The sequence below is a fragment of the Mustelus asterias genome, chromosome 18, assembly GCF_964213995.1.
Source record: "Mustelus asterias chromosome 18, sMusAst1.hap1.1, whole genome shotgun sequence".
NCBI lineage: Eukaryota > Metazoa > Chordata > Chondrichthyes > Carcharhiniformes > Triakidae > Mustelus > Mustelus asterias.
Window position 1 is genome coordinate 21,709,656 of NC_135818.1, and position 18,618 is coordinate 21,728,273.

The 18,618-nt window shown below is 43.4% G+C and overlaps 1 protein-coding gene across 1 annotated transcript in view; it reads left to right on the forward strand.

Moving 5' to 3' along the window:
• Positions 1-18,618, forward strand: part of ccdc135 (coiled-coil domain containing 135) — a 75,604-nt gene that overhangs the window by 2,015 nt on the left and 54,971 nt on the right. The window contains exons 2-4 of the mRNA XM_078233242.1: positions 274-448; positions 8,002-8,127; positions 16,730-16,924. Coding sequence (XP_078089368.1) covers positions 274-448; positions 8,002-8,127; positions 16,730-16,924 — 496 coding nt within the window. The remainder of the gene's footprint in view (positions 1-273; positions 449-8,001; positions 8,128-16,729; positions 16,925-18,618) is intronic.

Here is an 18,618-nt window from a genome sequence, read left to right on the forward strand (position 1 = left end):
GTATGGGGCGCTGGAGCGCGGCTGCCGGGCGCGGGTCTGATTTACAACCGCACCCAGCACTTAGAGCCGATTTGGTAAAATCGGCCCCAACAGGTTGAAGGCCTTCTCTTGTGCTGTAACCATTCAATGTTCTCTGATTCTGTAAACTGCTCACTATCTCGCTGCTGTTTGTGACAGCTTGCAGCTGCGTTCATTGTCTAGAAAACTCATTCTAAGGTTGGAAAGGCACTCAATAAATGTAAGCTGTTTCCTTCTTATGTTGTCCTGATATAGGGAAGTACTCGAGTTAGAACTAGGCACCTTGAACTACCCAACATCTTATCAAGAAAACACTGTCAAAGAAAAGATCATGCTGCAATATGCCGAAAATTTCAGAGGACAGTACGTTTATATGTACCCGGACAGAAAGCCTCTGTTCCTTTACCCACTCAACGAATGTCGAGTTCAGGTATTTATTTTCCTGAGTTCTGATAGCAAGAAATAAAGGTGGGGGGTACTGTGATAGATCATTTAAAAAATAAATTAAGTTTTTACTTTTTCCAGAACTAGAGAACTGCCAAACGTATGTGTTGTTCAATTTTGTTCTCTCATCTCCTGACTTCTCATTGCACATCATTCCCTCGGTCTTCACCCAAGTGTCCATGCTTCACCTGTGAGTCAATACAGTGAGTGTTATCAGGACATTTGGCTGTAGGGAGCATTACCACAGAGCTGCGTCTTGAGTCATAGTTCTTCCACGCCCATTATTCATCAGGTGACTCCCAAGAGAATTCAAAGATGGAATCTCTAGTTGAACTTTGTTTCTTTCCCAGGCAGGAGACACTGAGGATTGTAGTGCAGCTTCAGAAATCAGGCTGAGATCAAGTAACTCAGCACTAACTTTGGATTGAGCCCCGGAACATCTACATTGCTGAATAATACATCCATAAAATGGGTACTGCAGTTATCCATAGAACCAATAGTTAAAATAATGGTTAACAAATGATGCAGCATTTCGCCAATACACTGGCCATTGATTTCTCCTGGAGCATTATGTGTGGGAGGGGTTGATGTTTCGATCATAGTCTAGAATCTCAAAACTGAGAAACTTTGAAACTGTCGGTGGCAGTTGTAAGGGGGTTACCAGGCTTTGCTGATTGGGAATTTGGTATCATCCTGGTATGTCCGGGTTTTCTCATATCTTGCGGACTCACTCAACCAACATTGTGTATAATGGATTTTACTCAAACACCTCTGCATATATCAGGCAAAAGGATCACGCACACGAACCAATAGTAAACAACCAATTCACAACTTTATTCCAAACAGTAAAAGACTTAAGTTTTACAACTTTAACAATTAGCTAATTGATCATGATAGGATGGCATGGTGGCACAGTGGTTAGCACTGCTGCCTCACAGTGCCAGGGACCCAGGTTCGATTCCGGGCTTGGGTCACTGTCTGTGTGGAGTTTGCATGTTCTCCCTGTGTCTGCGTGGGTTTCCTCCGGGTGCTCTGGTTTCCTCCCACAGTCCAAAGATGTGCTGGTTAGCTGAATTGGCCATGCTAAATTCTCCCTCAGTGTACCCGAACAGGCGCCGGAGTGTGGTGACTAGGGGATTTTCAAAGTAACTTCACTGCAGTGTGAATGTAAGCCTACTTGTGACATTTAGAAATTCGTATACTATCCTGGATCCTCTTGATTCCGTCAATCCATTGAACTCTCAAGTCTGTCTCTCTCTCTGTGTCTCTCTCTCTGGTCTGGAGGCAAGCTGCTCATGTTGCTGTCATGTCCTAATGCGTTTCTGGGCAAGCTGGAGAGGTGGTTTTCTCTCAGACGCTGCTAGCAAAGGTTTCTTATACCTGTCTGGCTACCTTCAGAATCTTCCGAGGATTTGGCCTATCAGTGCTTAGGCCTGATTAGTTTCACATCATTGTTGATGGGTTTCAATGGTGGACCCTTTGTGTTTATGTGCTACATACCGAGATGTCTAGTTTCAGCTTCTAATATGCATCAAATCTTTTGTTTCACTGATACATGTCTGTCCCATGTATTTAGTGATGATTTATTTCCCAGTAAATGCACAGCTATCCTTTTACACATGCTAATGTGTCCTGGTGCTTCTTTGGTTTTCAATTGTCTAAGTTCGACTCTTGCAAAGGGCCTGTCTCCAGGCAGACTGTTTTGGACTGAGGTAATCCCAGTATACCTTGTTTTTACGCCAATTTCTATGTCAGTTTTTATGTCATCTTGCTGTGTTTGTATTTCTGGCCTGATGTTTATCTGCAGTTGGTTTCCTTTCAATGATTCTATTCTAGTCAAGCAGTCACAGGCTGCTACACTGGGTCAGCCAGCTTACTGTTGGCTTCTCTGGGTTTTCCAGAACGACATCTCTACATCATTTTCCAGAACGAGACATTCCACAATTCGCTAAAGGCTTGCTGTTGGAAGCGCAAATGTCAGCAAGGTCAGCTGAGAAGTTGCATGGTGGGTGCATCCAGGAGAAAGAAAACTCAGGACGATAACAACAGAAGATAAGAACAGCTCTAAGAACCTGTTCTACCATTCAACTAGATCATGGATGGTCGATATCTCAATTCCATTCACATGTCTTTGATCCATGTTCTCTAATACCTTTACTCAATAAAACATTATCAACCTCAGTTCTGAAAATTATTGGCCCAGAATGCACAGACTTTTGGAGTAGAGAGTTCCAGATTTGCACTACTCTCTGTGTGAACAAATGTTTCCTAATTTCACGCTTTCACGCAAGCAGCGCAGGAGAATAGACTTCAGGGCGTTAAACAAAATTATGGCAGCAAATATGGAACATCAGTTTCTTCAGTGACATGCTACAGCAATCACATCTGTGGTACACATGTGGGCAAAGCGGCAGTGCTATTGCAGAGCCTTGTGGGCATTCCCCATACACGATAGCCCTCGTGGGAGTTGCATTTCAGCTTTCCCGGTATTTAAAATGGTGGCACCTGGAAATCATATTGCAAAACCTCACTTCAAGAAGCTTTTCCAATCACATGAGCGAAATGTGGAATTTTAACTATTTGTGCTGAAATTAAGTGCAAATTAAAATGAAACTTTAACACCTACAGCCAAGTGTTGATAAAAGAAACAGGAAATAAAGGTTACAGTGATAAACATCTTTGTACATTCCAGTATTTTGTGATGTCAATTTACAATGTCAGAAATATATGGTGTTTTGAAACAGTGCATTTTCTTTCGGCTGGCAAGTTATGCACATGGACGTGACTGGATTTTTTTTTGTATTTGAGAGACAAGTGGGCGAAGTCTTGTTGTGTGATATTAGCATATAAACTCATTAACATGTACGTACCAAAACCCTTTAATATCTATTTTAACAAAGGCTTGATAGTTTTAAATTACTATGTGAAAATTATGCATTGCAGAATTCCACACCTTGCACAACCTGGATTTCACCCCCAAAATGAAATCCTTGCCAATGGTGCAATCTTTTGTACTCCACCTATTGTAGGGGAAGGAGGTGGATCACCCTGGGAAAGGATAGGGAAGGAGAGAGGATGAGATAATTGTTAGACTGCTGACGAAAATTTAGTGAAACATTAATAATATCTGCCAGTCTGTAGGTGAACTTCTTAAAAGTCTTTCATGTGTTAGATAAACATTCATCATGTCTTATCTATTATAATTTTCGGTATTCTCGCATATCCTTCATACTTATCAACCACGAATGTCACACTTTGGTTGTCTAACCATGAAAGGTAGCAAGGGATGTATAATTATCATTAGAGTTACCAGTCAGTCATGCAACAACTGCTGACATATCCCCATCTCCTAGATCTGCCTCTCCAGGTGACTCATATCATTAAACTGAATGTTAAAATGTTGCTTTTGTTGGTTGACCTTTTGGAAGTTTTGTCCTCTCCTCCAAACATCAAAAATGCCAATGTATCGGAAATCTAGCGTGAACTCATGACTTTCACATCCAAATAGTTCACGTTTGGGACTGGGTGGAAAACTTGCATGGGGATGGTGGGTTTGATATTTTAATATATAAGGAAATTAAATGGACATGTAACCCTGAATTCTGAATTTCACAGCAAGTGGATGGGTTTCTTGAGCAATCTGAAATTCTCCAGGGTCAACAAAGTAACAAAATAGCAGGGCTTGATGAAGCTGTGAAGTTGACAGGTTGGAAAGCCTTTAAATACTGATTGAGAACAATTGCCTGCTTGCCTAAGTGAAAGGCCTTTGCCCACAGGATTTATTCTGTGTGTGCACTTTCATTGCTTTAGAGGTGATCTGTAAAGGAAGAATGTACAAGGTTATGGGGAGATGTCAGGGGAGTGGCAATAGATAAATAGCTCCTATGGAGAGCCAGTGCAGACACAATGGGCTGAATGGCCCCCTTTTATGATGGAACAATTCTGTGGAATCTCTGTGAAAAAAGATAACAAGAATAAAACTGGGCAGACAACCTGGCATTGACCTAGGCACTGGACATGACAAAGGTACACCCTACTCAGTCAACCCTGCAAAGTCTTCCTCAAGAACATCTGGAAACTTGTGTCAAAATTGGGAGAGATAGCCCGCAGATTAGTCAGTTAATAATCATACAGTTATACTTACAAAATCATACCTTACAACCAATGATCCAGATCTGTCCAACACCATTCCTGGCTATGTCCCGTAGCATGGTACATGGGGAAACCATGCAGACGCTATGACAACGGATGAATGAACACCGCTCGACAATCACCAGGCAAGACTGTTTTCTTCCTGTTGGGGAGCACTTCAGCGGTCACGGGCATTCGGCCTCTGATCTTCGCGTAAGCGTTCTCCAAGGCGGCCTTCATGACACACGACAGCGCAGAGTCGCTGAGCAGAAACTGATAGCCAAGTTCCGCACACATGAGGACGGCCTCAACCGGGATCTTGGGTTCATGTCACACCATCTGTAATCCCCATAGCTTGCCTGGACTTGCAGAATCTCACTGGCTGTCCTGTCTGGAGACAATTCACACCTCTTTAACCTGTGCTTAATGCCCTCTCCACTCACATTGTTTGTACCTTTAAGACTTGATTATCTGTAAAGACTGCATTCCAATCATTATTCTGTAAATTGAGTCTGTGTCTCTGTGCCCTGTTTGTGAGCATTTCTCCACTCCACGTGACGAAGGGGCAGCACTCCGAAAGCTAGTGGCATTTGCTACCAAATAAACCTGTTGGACTTTAACCTGGTGTTGTTAAACGTCTTACTGTGATTACCCCAGTCCAACGCCGGCATCTCCACATCATGTCTCGTCCCAACAGGGACAATCTGGGAAATTACAGACCAGTTAGTTTAACATCTGTTGTTGGGAAAATACAGTAAGTAGTCTCACAACACCAGGTTAAAGTCCAACAGGTTTATTTGGTAGTACGAGCTTTCGGAGCACCGCTCCTTCATCAGATGAGTCTGGTGTTGTGAGACTACTTACTGTGCCTATCCCAGTCCATCGCCAGCAACTTCACATCATTGGGAAAGTGTTAGAATCAATTATCAAGGAAGCAATATCAGGACATTTGGAAAGTCAAAACATTATCCATCAGAGTTAGCATGGTTTTATGAAATGCAAATCATGTTTGCTAGAGTTTTTTGAGGATGTAACAGGCAAAGTGGATAATGGGGATCCTGTAGATGTAGTATATCTGGATTCCGGAAAGCATTTGATAAGTTGCTGTACTAAAGGTTAATTCACAAGGTTAGATCACATGGGATTAGGGGTAGTTTATTAGCTTGGATAGGTGACTGGCTGATGGACGGAAGACAGAGAGTCGGGATAAATGGTTTTTTTTCTGGATGGCAAGAAGTAACTAGTGGGGGTGCCTCAGTGTTCGGCCCTTAGGCCCCAGCTATTTACAATCTATATTAACGACTTGGATACAGCGATAGAAGGCTCTGTAGCCAAATTTGCAGATGACACAAAAATAGGCAGGCCAGTAAATTGCAATGAGGAAATAAGAACCTTACAAATGAATATAGATAGGTTAGGAGAGTGGGCCAAAATGTGGCAGATGGAGTTTAACATGGATAAATGTGAGGTCATACATTTTGGTCGCAAAAATGGGAAGGCGACTTATTATCTAAATGGGGAGAAACTTCGGGTGTCCTTGTTCATGAGTCACAGAAAACTAGCATGCAGGTACAGCAGATAATACAGAAAGCAAATGGAATGTTGGTATTTATAGTTAAAGGAATAGAATATAATGGGAAGGAAGTATTGTTGCAACTATACAAGGCATTGGTGAGAACGCACCTGGAGTATTGTGCACGGTTTTGATCCCCGTATTTGAAGAAAGATATGGTGGCATTGGAGGCAGTTCAGAGGAGGTTCACTTGATTGATGCCAGAGATGAAGGGTTTGTCATATGAAGAGAGATTGAACAGTTTAGGCCTATACTCTATAGAATTTAGAAGAATAAGGGGAGATCAAATTGAGGTATTCAAGATGATAAAAGGTATGGATAAAGTAGACATGGAGTGGATGCTTCCGCTGGTGGGGCATTCTAGGATGAGAGGTCATAGTCTTAGGATAAGGGGTAGCAAATTTAAAACAGGGTTGAGGAGAAATTATTTCTCCCAAAGGGTTGTGAATCTGTGGAATTCCCTACCCCAAATGCTGGGACAGTGAGTAAATTTAAGGAGGAGTTAGATGGATTGTTAATTGGTAATGTGTTGAAAGGTTATGGGCAGAAGGCAGGAAAATAGGGATGCGGAAGTTATCAGCCACGATTGAATGGTGGAATGGACTCGATGGGCTGAATGGCCTAATTCTGCTCCTATATCTTATGAACTTACGAACAGCAGGACTGACCCACAAGAGTGATAGTGGCCCTCAGAGTCTTCAACATTGACTATGGACGCCCTTGAAGTCACAGGTCAGAATGAGCAACAAAGCCTTCTGCTGATTACTACCCAATGCCCTCCCAGCTGATGTTGAACTCTATTTAGAAGAGGCACTGAGGGTAGCAAGGACACAGAATGTCTTCTGGGTGGGGATTTCAATGTCTGGAGCCAAAACTGACTTGGTAACACCATCACTGTCTCAGATAGTTGAGTTCCGAAGGACATAACTGCCAGATTGTGCATGCAGCAGGTGGTGAGAGAACCACCATGAAGAAAACACCAACTTGACCTTGTCCTCACCAATCTACCTGTCTCAGATGCATCTATCTATGACAGTATTGGTGGTGTGACCGTCCTTGTGGACCGTCCTTGTGGAACACCCACCTTCACACTGAGAACGCCCTCAATCATGTTCTGTGGCACTAGCACCGTGTTCAGTGGGATAGATTCAAAACAGATCTAATAGCTCAAGAATTGGGCATCCTTGAGATGCTATGGGCCATCAGCAGCAGTAGACTTGTATTCCATCACAATCTGTAGCCTCAAGGATCACATGCCATGAATAACTAAAAAGGACTGTGCTCTGTGTTCACAGACAGACTGAACTCACTGACCAGTGACAGATTACGTGGGTTGAATTGTCTACCTGGATGGCCATTTGTGAACTGAAATCTCTGAACACAAGTAGGCCTTATTCTCTGTCTAAGGTGACCTCAATTCTCTGGCTGTGAGAGGACAGACTCATGTGCCTGAACTTTCCGGCCATTCACACTGGCAGGATCTCCCAGTCCTGCTGGCGGTGCACCCCCACTGTGGGTTTCATGGCTGTGAGGGGTGCATTCGGCTGGAAACCACATTGACAACGGTGGGACCAGAAGATCCCCCCACTGGCCAATGGCGAGATGCTTCCTGCCACCATGAAACACAGGGCAGGTTGGGTGGTAAAGGGCTTTGCTGGTCCAATCTATCTTCAACATGCAATTCTTCGCTGAGTGTTGTGCATGAATGTAGAATGGGAGGTTCATAAATCTTAAACCAGCTATGAATGAGATAATGAATGTGTACAAGTCTATTTTATTAGTAATAAAATATGACGTGAATAAGCCAAAAAGTTAATTTTCCTTTCTGTCAACAGAAATTTGTAAGTACCACTCTCCGCCCAACATTGCTGAAGCATGAGGAACTCTACAACTGGGAAGGATGTGCCCAGTTTGTGTCCGACTTTTTAATAGTAGATTCTTTAGATCCTATCTATGACGTGGTAAGAAATCTCACATTGCAACTCCTTTTTCGGTTGAAAGAATCATTAGTGTAAAACAGCAGATTCCTCAGGGAGCCATAATTTCTGATAACATGAAGAACTTACCTTTCCTGTAGTACTTCTAATATTGAGAGAGGCATTTCTGAGCACTTTGAACAAAGAGCACCTGCCAAACATGAAAAAGTAAGGGCACAAATAAAATGGTTAAATACAAGTGCTTTAAAGGAGAATTTTGATGGCATCAAGGCAGATGACAAGGCAGATATATTGGGCAGATCTCAAGAGGATAAGGGTACAATAATTAAAAGAGCAGTCGCTGGTGAGAGAGCTGTGGCAACAGGGAACATGGAGTTAGAGGAGCATAGGATGCATACAGAATGTTTGCTCCCTTTCCTCTCCCAAAGACCTTGAATGTGTTGTTGCCTCTAAAATGCGTGCCCAACTTTCCCCCAACTTCCTAATTTAAACCCTCAAATCAGATTTCTATCCTTCCTGTAGCACTGGAATGGCTCTTATAGTCACAAAAGACATCCTATATGAGTGTGACCATGGTAAGTTATCCTTCTTAGTTCACAACATCCAACAAAATATTGGGTAGAGTGAAGCCATTGACTCACTCCCCGCAACAAACACCATTCATTAGTCACCAACTCCATCTACCTCCCTGCAACTGTTAAAGCTTAATCAAATTGTTTGACTGTAAGATAGTCTGTGTATCTAGTATCCGCTCCATCAATGAGACTACTTTCACCTTTGTAGCATTGCCCATCTCCACCCTTGCCTCAAATTATCTGCTTCTGAAGGTTTCATCCATGCCTTTGTTACCTGTGGACACAATTATATCAGTGTTGTCCTGGCTGGTCTCTGACCTTGCAATGTCTGCAAATGTGAGGTTACCCACAACTCACCTGCTTGTATCCTAACTCTCACCAAGTCCCATTCACCCATCATCCGAGCTAGCTATGCCTTGATTTTTAATTTAATCCTTGTTTTCAATTCCTTCCATGGTCTCTCCCAATCTGTAATCTCCTCCAGCCCTACACCTCAACTCTCCAAGATCTCTGATGCATCCTCAATTTTCAGGACGCCTAGCTCTTCTATTCTTCCCTAAATCTCTGCAGCCAGTTTTCCCTTTTAGAATGCTCCCTCATTGTCAAAGCTTTCGATCCTTTGTTTTAACACCACTTCAGGTGGCAAGGTGTAAACTTTTGTTGGGTAACACTCCTATTTAGTGCTTCAGGACATTTTAGTATGTTAAAATACTTTATAAATGCAAGTTGTTGTTGTGTATTTCAGTTGAATGTCTATTTATTCATTTATAGTTTTTAGAGCATTTAAATGTAATCCTCATCCACCTATACATGTTCCTTTGTTTTGAATGTTAGCTATCCTGAAGATTGTTAATGTGGCAGCCAGTTGGACCAATCACTGCAGCATTTTGAAACCTAAAATTCTCCAGGGATTCTCCCAGTCCACTGTTGTAACCCACAGGCTAACAAAAGAGATTTGGTTCAGGTTCTGTTCACTTAGGAAGAGCACACATAATGACTCTATGGGCTGAATTTTGAACTCCTGTCTGGGCTGGAAATGGAGATGGGTGGGAGTTACAAAGTAGCTCCAGTGGCAGGCATAGCAGTTCCTTAATTCTAACCTGTCTCCGGGTCATTTTTCAGAAATGGGATGGGCAGTAGAGCTGGCAACCTACATGACTCATTAGCAATCTATTAAGGCCAATTAAAGAAGGTTGACTGGGATCTTCCTGCCTGAGTGCAGGAGTGGCCACAGGCGGCTGAGTAGACCCCCCCCCCCCCCCCCCCCCGCATTCACAATTGTGGCCTGTGTTAGGATACCAGAACAGAAACCTTAAAGTATGTTATGAAATCCGACTAGACCCAACTGTTTTTCTAATTTGGTGTTAGTGTGAGGATAAGGTGCTTCACTCTAAGTGTGATTCTACTGACACACCAGGCAGCTTTTATCAAAGCTTTATTTTAACAATGCAGTTTAACTATAATGAATGAATTAGCTTAACTTTTACCAATTGAAATACTTAAACGTGACAAGATACAACTCTTAACTGCTAACCTATCTCTATTAGTTTCAATTTAAGCAATATTCCTCTTTTAGACTTAAACTCCTGTTCAAAATCAGCGAGCAAGCAATACAGGCTTACCTGTTTTTACTTGTCAACAGTCCTAGAGCCTTTAAACGCCTCTAAAGAGAGAGAGAGACAGAAAGAGATCTGTCTTCAGTCAGCCCAAACAGCAGCCTCCAGAGAGAGAGACACCTTTATATATATAAATGATTTGGAGGAAAATGTAACTGGATTGATTAGTAAGTTTGCAGACGACACAAAGGTTGGTGGATTTGCGGATAGTGATGAGGACCATCAGAGGATACAGCAGGATATAGATCAGTTGAAGACTTGGGTGGAGAGATGGCAGATGGAGTTTAATCCGGACAAATGTGAGGTAATGCATTTTGGAATGTCTAATACAGATAGGAAATATACAGTAAATGGCAGAACCCTTAAGAGTATTGATAGGCAAAGGGATCTGGGTGTACAGGTACACAGGTCACTGAAAGTGGCAATGCAGGTGGAGAAGGTAGTCAAGAAGGCATACGGCATGCTTGCCTTCATCGGCCGGGGTATTGAGTTTAAAAATTGGCAAGTCATGTTGCAGCTTTATAGAACCTTAGTTAGGCCGCACTTGGAATATAGTGTTCAATTCTGGTCGCCACACTACCAGAAGGATGTGGAGGCTTTGGAGAGGGTACAGAAAAGATTTACTAGGATGTTGCCTGGTATGGGGGGCATTAGCTATGAGGAGAGGTTGGAGAAACTTGGTTTGTTCTCTCTGGAGCGACGGAGGTTGAGGGGAGACCTGATAGAAGTCTACAAGATTATGAGAGGCACGGACAGAATGGATAGTCAGAAGCTTTTTCCCAGGGTGAAAGAGTCAATTACTAGGGGGCACAGGTTTAAGGTGTGAGGGGCAAGGTTTAAAGGAGATGTACGAGGCAGGTTTTTTACACAGAGTAGTGGGTGCCTGGAACTCGTTGCCGGGGGAGGTAGTGGAAGCGGATGTGATAGTGACTTTCAAGGGGCGTCTTGACCAGTATATGAATAGGATGGGAATAGAGGTATATGGTCCCCAGAAGGGTAGGGGGTTTTAGTTAAGTCGGGCAGCATGGTCGGTGCAGGCTTGGAGGGCCAAAGGGCCTGTTCCTATGCTGTAATTTTCTTTGTTCTTTGTTCTTTGTTTTCTTGCTTCTTTCAGGACCAGGCAGAAACTCACTGTTTAAAAATCAAAGAGAACTGTGTTTTCCTGCAAGCTTATCTCCACCCACTCACATGACTCTGCATCTGTCAATCAACCTAACCAAAACCCCTCTCTGAAACCCCAGGGGGGAAATGAACTGAAACAAAAAAACATTAACTCAGATTAAAACGAATACACCATTATCTAAAACCAATTATTCTTCTGCATTCTCAGCATGGAGCCGCCTGTATAGCAGACAAATTGGCACCGTGTAAATCAAAGCTGAATTTTAAACATACCCTTCACAAGAAACATAATATAAAGGCATTTCTTAAAGGGACACTATCATCATTTGCAAGATCAATTTTTAAGTTAAGATTTAAAACAATGGGGAGGCGATGGCTTGGGGTATTATCGCTAGACTATTAATCCAGCGAATGTTCTGGGGACTCGGGTTCAAATCCCACCACGGCAGATGGTGCAATTTGAATTCAATAAAAAAAAATCTGGAATTAAGAATCTACTGATGACCATGAAATCATTGTCAATTGTTGGAAAAACCCCATCTGGTTCACTAATGTCCTTTAGAGAAGGAAATCTGCCATCCTTACCTGGTCTGGCCTACGTGTGACTTCAGAACCACAGCAATGTGGTTAATTCTCAACTGCCCTCCAAGGGCAACGAGGAATGGGCAATAAATGTTGTGATGTAGAGATGCCGGCGTTGGACTGGGGTGAACACAGTAAGAAGTCTCACAACACCAGGTTAAAGTCCAACAGGTTTATTTGGTAGCAAATACCACAAGCTTTCGGAGCGCTGCTCCTTCGTCAGATGGAGTGGAAATGTGCTCTCAAACAGTGCAAACAGACACAAAATCAAGTTGCAGAATACTGATTAGAATGCGAATTCCTCCAGCCAGCCAGGTCTTAAAGGTACAGACAATGTGGGTGGAGGGAACATTAAACACAGGTGTTAAACTCAGAAGACAAACATGGGACACGGCGGACAGAGTACCCTTTGTCATCCAGTACTTCCCCGGAGCAGAGAAGCTACGGCATCTCCTCCGGAGCCTTCAACATGTCATTGATGAAGACGAACATCTTGCCAAGGCCATCCCCACATCCCCACTTCTTGCCTTCAAACAACCACGCAACCTCAAACAGACCATTGTCCGCAGCAAACTACCTAGCCTTCAGGAGAACAGTGACCACGACACCACACAACCCTGCCACAGCAACCTCTGCAAGACGTGCCGGATCATTGACACGGATGCCATCATCTCACGTGAGAACACCATCTACCAGGTACATGGTACCTACTCTTGCAACTCGGCCAACATTGTCTACCTGATACGCTGCAGGAAAGGATGTCCCGAGGCATGGTACATTGGGGAAACCATGCAGACGCTACGACAACGGATGAATGAACACCGCTCGACAATCACCAAGCAAGACTGTTCTCTTCCTGTGGGGGAGCACTTCATCAGTCACGGGCATTCAGCCTTGGATCTTCAGGTAAGTGTTCTCCAAGGCGGCCTTCACGACACATGACAGCGCAGAGTCGCTGAGCAGAAACTGATAGCCAAGTTTCGCACACATGAGGACGGCCTAAACCGGGATGTTGGATTTATGTCACATTATCAGTAACCCCCACAGCTTGCCTCCTGGGCTTGCAGAATCTCACTAGCTGTTCTGTCTGGAGACAATACACATCTCTTTAACCTGTGTTTAATGTTCCCTCCACCCACATTGTCTGTACCTTTAAGACCTGGCTGGTTGTAGGGATTCGCATTCTAATCAGTATTCTGCAACTTGATTTTGTGTCTGTTTGCACTGTTTGAGAGCACATTTCCACTCCATCTGACGAAGGAGCAGCGCTCCGAAAGCTTATGGTATTTGCTACCAAATAAACCTGTTGGACTTTAACCTGGTGTTGTGAGACTTCTTACAATAAATGTTGGCCAGCCAGCGATGCCCATGTCCCATGAATAAATAAAAAAAAATGTTGGAGAGAGGGTGCCTCCATTTTGAAGGGCCCTCTCCTTTACTTACCCTCCATTCCAGGCTGCTGCCTCTTTGAAGATGGACGTGCTCTGATGGCTGCCCAGCTTCAAGGTCCTTCTCACCATCATTATTTATTTATCAGTGTCACAAATAGAATTACATTAACATTGCAATTAAGTTACTGTGAAGATCCTCTAGTCACCACACCCCAGCGCCTGTTCGGGTACACTGAGGGAGAATTTAGCATGGCCAATGCACCTAACCAGCATGTATCTCAGACTGTGGGAGGAAACTGGAGCACCCGGAGGAAACCCACACAGACACAGCAAGAACGTGCAGACAGTCATCCAAGCTGGGAATCAAACCCGGGTTCCTGGAGCTGTGAGCAGCAGTGCTAACCACTGTGCCACCGTTCAACGATCTGAAAAAGATAATCATTCATTTATTTCAGCTTCTACCATCCTGCTAGCCACAAGATACATGGAGTTGTTGGCTAATTATAACAATCAATCTCTGTTAATGAGTCTACAACTGACCCAGACACTATGTGAGGAAAACCCCAGTGATGGAGGGGAGTAGGGTCTTTAATCCTCCAAGCCTTCCTTGCCACTCTGCCACTCAATGAGATAATGGCTGATTTTTAAACCTCAATCCATTTTGGGGCATGGTGGCACAGTGGTTAGCACGGCTGCCTGACAGCACCAGGGACCTGGGTACAATTCCGACCTCAGGTTACTGTTTGTGTGGAGTTTGCACATTCTCCCCGTGAGACCGTGGGTTTCCTCAGGGTGCTCTAGTTTCCCCCCACATTCCAAAGATGAGCAGGTTAGGTGGATTGGGCATGCTAAATTGCCTCTTAATGTCAGGGGGACTAACGGGGTAAATATGGGGGCTACAGGGATAGGGCTTGGGTGGGATTGTTGTCAGTGCATGCTTGATGGGCCAAATGTCCTCCTTCCACACTATAAGGATTCTATGATTCTATTCTATATAAATCACACACATAGACATTCTCATCCATTACTTTGGTCACCTTTTCAACAAGTACACAAAATCAGGTTCATCCTGATTTGGCAAAAGCGTACTCTCTATACATGCATGCTGGATCTGACTTCACTCCAAAAACAATCCCTGTCCTCTGACACTACTGCTCTGGACAAGGTGAAATAATGGATAATGATCTACGTTATCTAGATCCTTTAGAATTGTAAAACCAGCAATTACATTACCCCTTAACAGTGAAAACTTCACAGTAACTTCATTGCAATGTTAATGTAATTCAGTGAAAACATGTCCAATTTACATGATTGCTTCTCATAACCTCTGCTGGGTCTTGGCCGATTCCCTGGGAGTTCTGCCAGTCCAACCATGGAGGTGAAGTTGAAAGACTAGGAGAATCCCGACTGAATTCCTGGGCCATAATCGTTTGTATTTTGAAGGAGCTGTATATTAGCATGTTGTTCTCCATAGGAATTATGGATCTCTCTGAAATGCATTCAGGGGATATTGAAAGGAAACGTAACGCGTGAAACTTAGGAGCACTATGAACTGGGTGTGCTGGCCTTGGCAATGAACACTCCTGACATACAATCATAACTTCTATTTGTCTTAGATATATAAGGAATAGGGCTTGATCTCACTATCTTCTGACTAAGACATGTGTGCTGATAACTGAGTCAAGCTGACACAGCTCGACACTATAGTTAAGAAAGCCCGCCAACGCCTCTACTTTCTCAGGAGACTAAAGAAATTTGGCATGTCTGCTATGACTCTCACCAACTTTTACAGATGCATCATAGAAAGCATTCTTTCTGGTTGTATCACAGCTTGGTATGGCTCCTGCTCTGCCCAAGACCGCAAGGAACTACAAAAGGTCGTGAATGTAGTCCAATCCATCACGCAAACCAGCCTCCCATCCATTGATTCTGTCTGTACTTCCCGCTGCCTCGGCAAAGCAGCCAGCATAATTAAGGGCCCCGCGCACCCCGGACATTCTCTCTTCCACCTTCTTCTGTCGGGAAAAAGATACAAAAGTCTGAGGTCACGTACCAACCGACTCGAGAACAGCTTCTTCCCTGCTGCCGTCAGACTTTTGAATGGATTTACCTTGCATTAAGTTGATCTTTCTCCCGAGCTATGACTGTAACACTACATTCTGCACTCTCTCGTTTCCTTCTCTATGAACGGTATGCTTTGTCTGTATAGCACGCTAGAAACAATACTTTTCACTGTATACTAATACATGTGACAATAATAAATCAAATTTTAAAAAAAATCATCATACCTACAATATCTAAACAAGGTCAGAAATAGCCTGACATTTTCCAATTCCTCCCATTCTCTTTCATTGCACAGGAAATGGATTTAAAGTGACAAATTACTCTCCAATATTAAAGCCAAGTAACAACTATTCAGAACGATCCTTAGTAGTGACTTAGTAGTGGCAAGCTATTTGATTATGCAGGGCAATGCAGCCGGGCACTCTCTTCAGCTGACTTCCATCTCTTCCAGCCAAAATCACTGGATAGCAATCAGAGGGCTGATTTCTTCCCTTTCTTGAGCACTGAAGCCAATTGCAGCACCCTTGCTTCCAGATCAGGTAACTCAAGGACTGACTGAAGATTGGACCTGGCTCAGTTTTACATCGGGTGGCAAACATACCACTCAGTTCCCTGGGGAAATCGATCCAGTCATTTTTAGAAACGTAAATTCAAAAAGGCATTTTCTGCCAACCAATCCAGAATTCCATTATGATTGTATAGATATATTGCTCGCTCTCTCTCTCTCTATATATGTATATATATATATGATTTCCAGATACATGTGAAGTTATTTAACTGTGGATGATGAGGTAACAAGTGGGTCAAACCTGTGTCCTTTAACCTCTGGGGCCAGTTCTCAGACCCAGTCTGATGGACTGAATGTCCACTCTGTCTGTATGTAGTTGATTTGGGGCAATCATTGCTCCATTCCTCGTAGCCGTAAGTACAGAGCACAAGACAGTCCATGCTTCAACACTAATATGTCTTTTTAATGTAGGGACATCCTGAAGTTGTGAAAGGTGCCATATAAAGTTATTTCTTTCTAACTCAGAGATGCCACAAGCGTGGCCAATGTGGCTAACGGTTATGGTAAATTATTTGGCAACGCTCACTTAGAATCAAAAAGGAAAAATGCACATTGTGCCACGCTTATTCTGAGTTTGTTATTTATTTTGCTGAATGGCTTCATGTCAATTCTTGTGTATTGTAAATGGTTTGACTTCGAGCTTGCGAGTTTTTAATTTTGACTTTTTAGACGCATGCTGAATGTTTATTTTCTTGTCTCTTCTGACAGCCAGATTATTTGTTTTCCCCGACCACTGTCCTGAAACGTCAGAAAGGAAACTGCTTTGACTTCAGCAACCTCCTCTGCTCATTATTGCTCGGAACAGGGTACGATGCATTTTGTGTCAGTGGATATGCCATCAAGGAAATGTGCCTGGTGGATGAAACAAGGGAGATCTGTCCTCTGCTGAAAGAAAGTGAGCCGGTAAGGAGCAAATTTTGCACAACTAAATATCTCGACCGCTGGCCAAGTTGCAAGTGTGGGAATGGAGACATGTTACAGTGGACCAGAAAGCAGGTGGCACTGTGCTCTTCTGAGGTTGGAGCATGTTTTTGCAAAAGCGTGGACATAGTTTTCCTCTGTATCGAACCCAGGGAGTGTTTAATGGGACGGTGTAGAATCTTATCTGTTTCTAACTCATGTAATACCCAAACTCAGGCGGGGGCAGTCGGGGTGGGGGGGGGGGGGGGGGGGGGGGGAGGAGGGGGGGGGGTGGTGGAGAGGAGTGGAGTTGATGCAAAAGTGTGACACAACTGTGCTAACCCATGTTATAGCTACCTTTGGAGTGTTTAATTGGACAATGTACAGAGAACTTTATTCTATTACTAAAGCACATTGTCCACAATGTGCTTAATGCTGCCTAATCTGTGCTGGAACTGCATTGAGAGTGTTGGTTGGTACATTGTAGATGGAACTTTATTCTATATATAATCTGTGCTGTAACTGCCTGGTTGTGTTTGATAGGACAAGGTAGAGGGAACTTTATTCTACATGTTTATTCTTCGTGTTGAAGTTGTACAAGACATTGATAAGACCACACTTGGAATACTGTGTACAGTTCTGTTCACCCTATTATAGAAAGGATATTATTAAACTAGAAAGAGTGCAGAAGAGATTTACTAGGATGCTATCGGGACTTGGTGGTTTGAGTTATAAGGAGAGGCTGGATAGACTGGGACTTTTTTCTCTGGAGCATAGGAGGCTGAGGGGTGATCTTATAGAGGTCTATAAAATAATGAGAGGCATAGGTCAGCTAGGCAGTCAAGATCTTTTCCCAAAGGTAGGGGAGTCTAAAACTAGAGGGCATAGGTTTAAGGCGAGAGTGGAGAGATACAAAAGTGTCCAGAGGGCAATTTTTTCACACAGAGGGTGGTGAGTGTCTGGAACAAGCTGTCAGAGGTAGTAGTAGGGGTGGGTAAAATTTTGTCTTTTTAAAAAGCGTTTAGACAATTACATGGGTAAGATGGGTATGGAGGGATATGGGCCAAATGCGGGCAATTGGGACTAGCTTAGGGGTTTAAAGAAAAAGGGTGGCATAGACAAGTTGGGCCGAAGGGCTTGTTTCCATGCTGTAAACCTCTATGACTCTATATAATAGGTGCAGTATCCAGCGAAGATTGAATGGGTTCTTTATTTAGTATATAACCCTACTCTGTGATGTTTAATGGTGGGGTTCGGAGGGGACTTTATTCTATCTAACCTGTGTGGTACATACAATTGGGGTACTTTCTATTGCCTCCACCTTGATGTTTCTTTATGAAGGCAGGGTTCTTGCTGGTTATCACTTGCCATTGTTGCTACTTGCCCACCTTAGTGCACAAATATCCTTTTAATGTTGCATAATAGTCTTGTACGTGAGGACCAGTAGACCCCATGGGACCTCACGAGTTCTGCAGCCCTTTAATTATGCCTGGTGATTTGGTACATTCACCATACCTGGGAATACAGAGCAGGAAGCATGTTCAAATTATTTACTTGAAATGAGCTCACAACATTACTGAAGGCTAGCTGAGAAACTGCAGGTAAGATGTATATCGCTGTTTGAGTTCTGGCCCCACCTGCAGTTCATGGACAGGGAGCAAGCTGTTGACACGAGCAGTGTCAGGCTCATTCTTGAA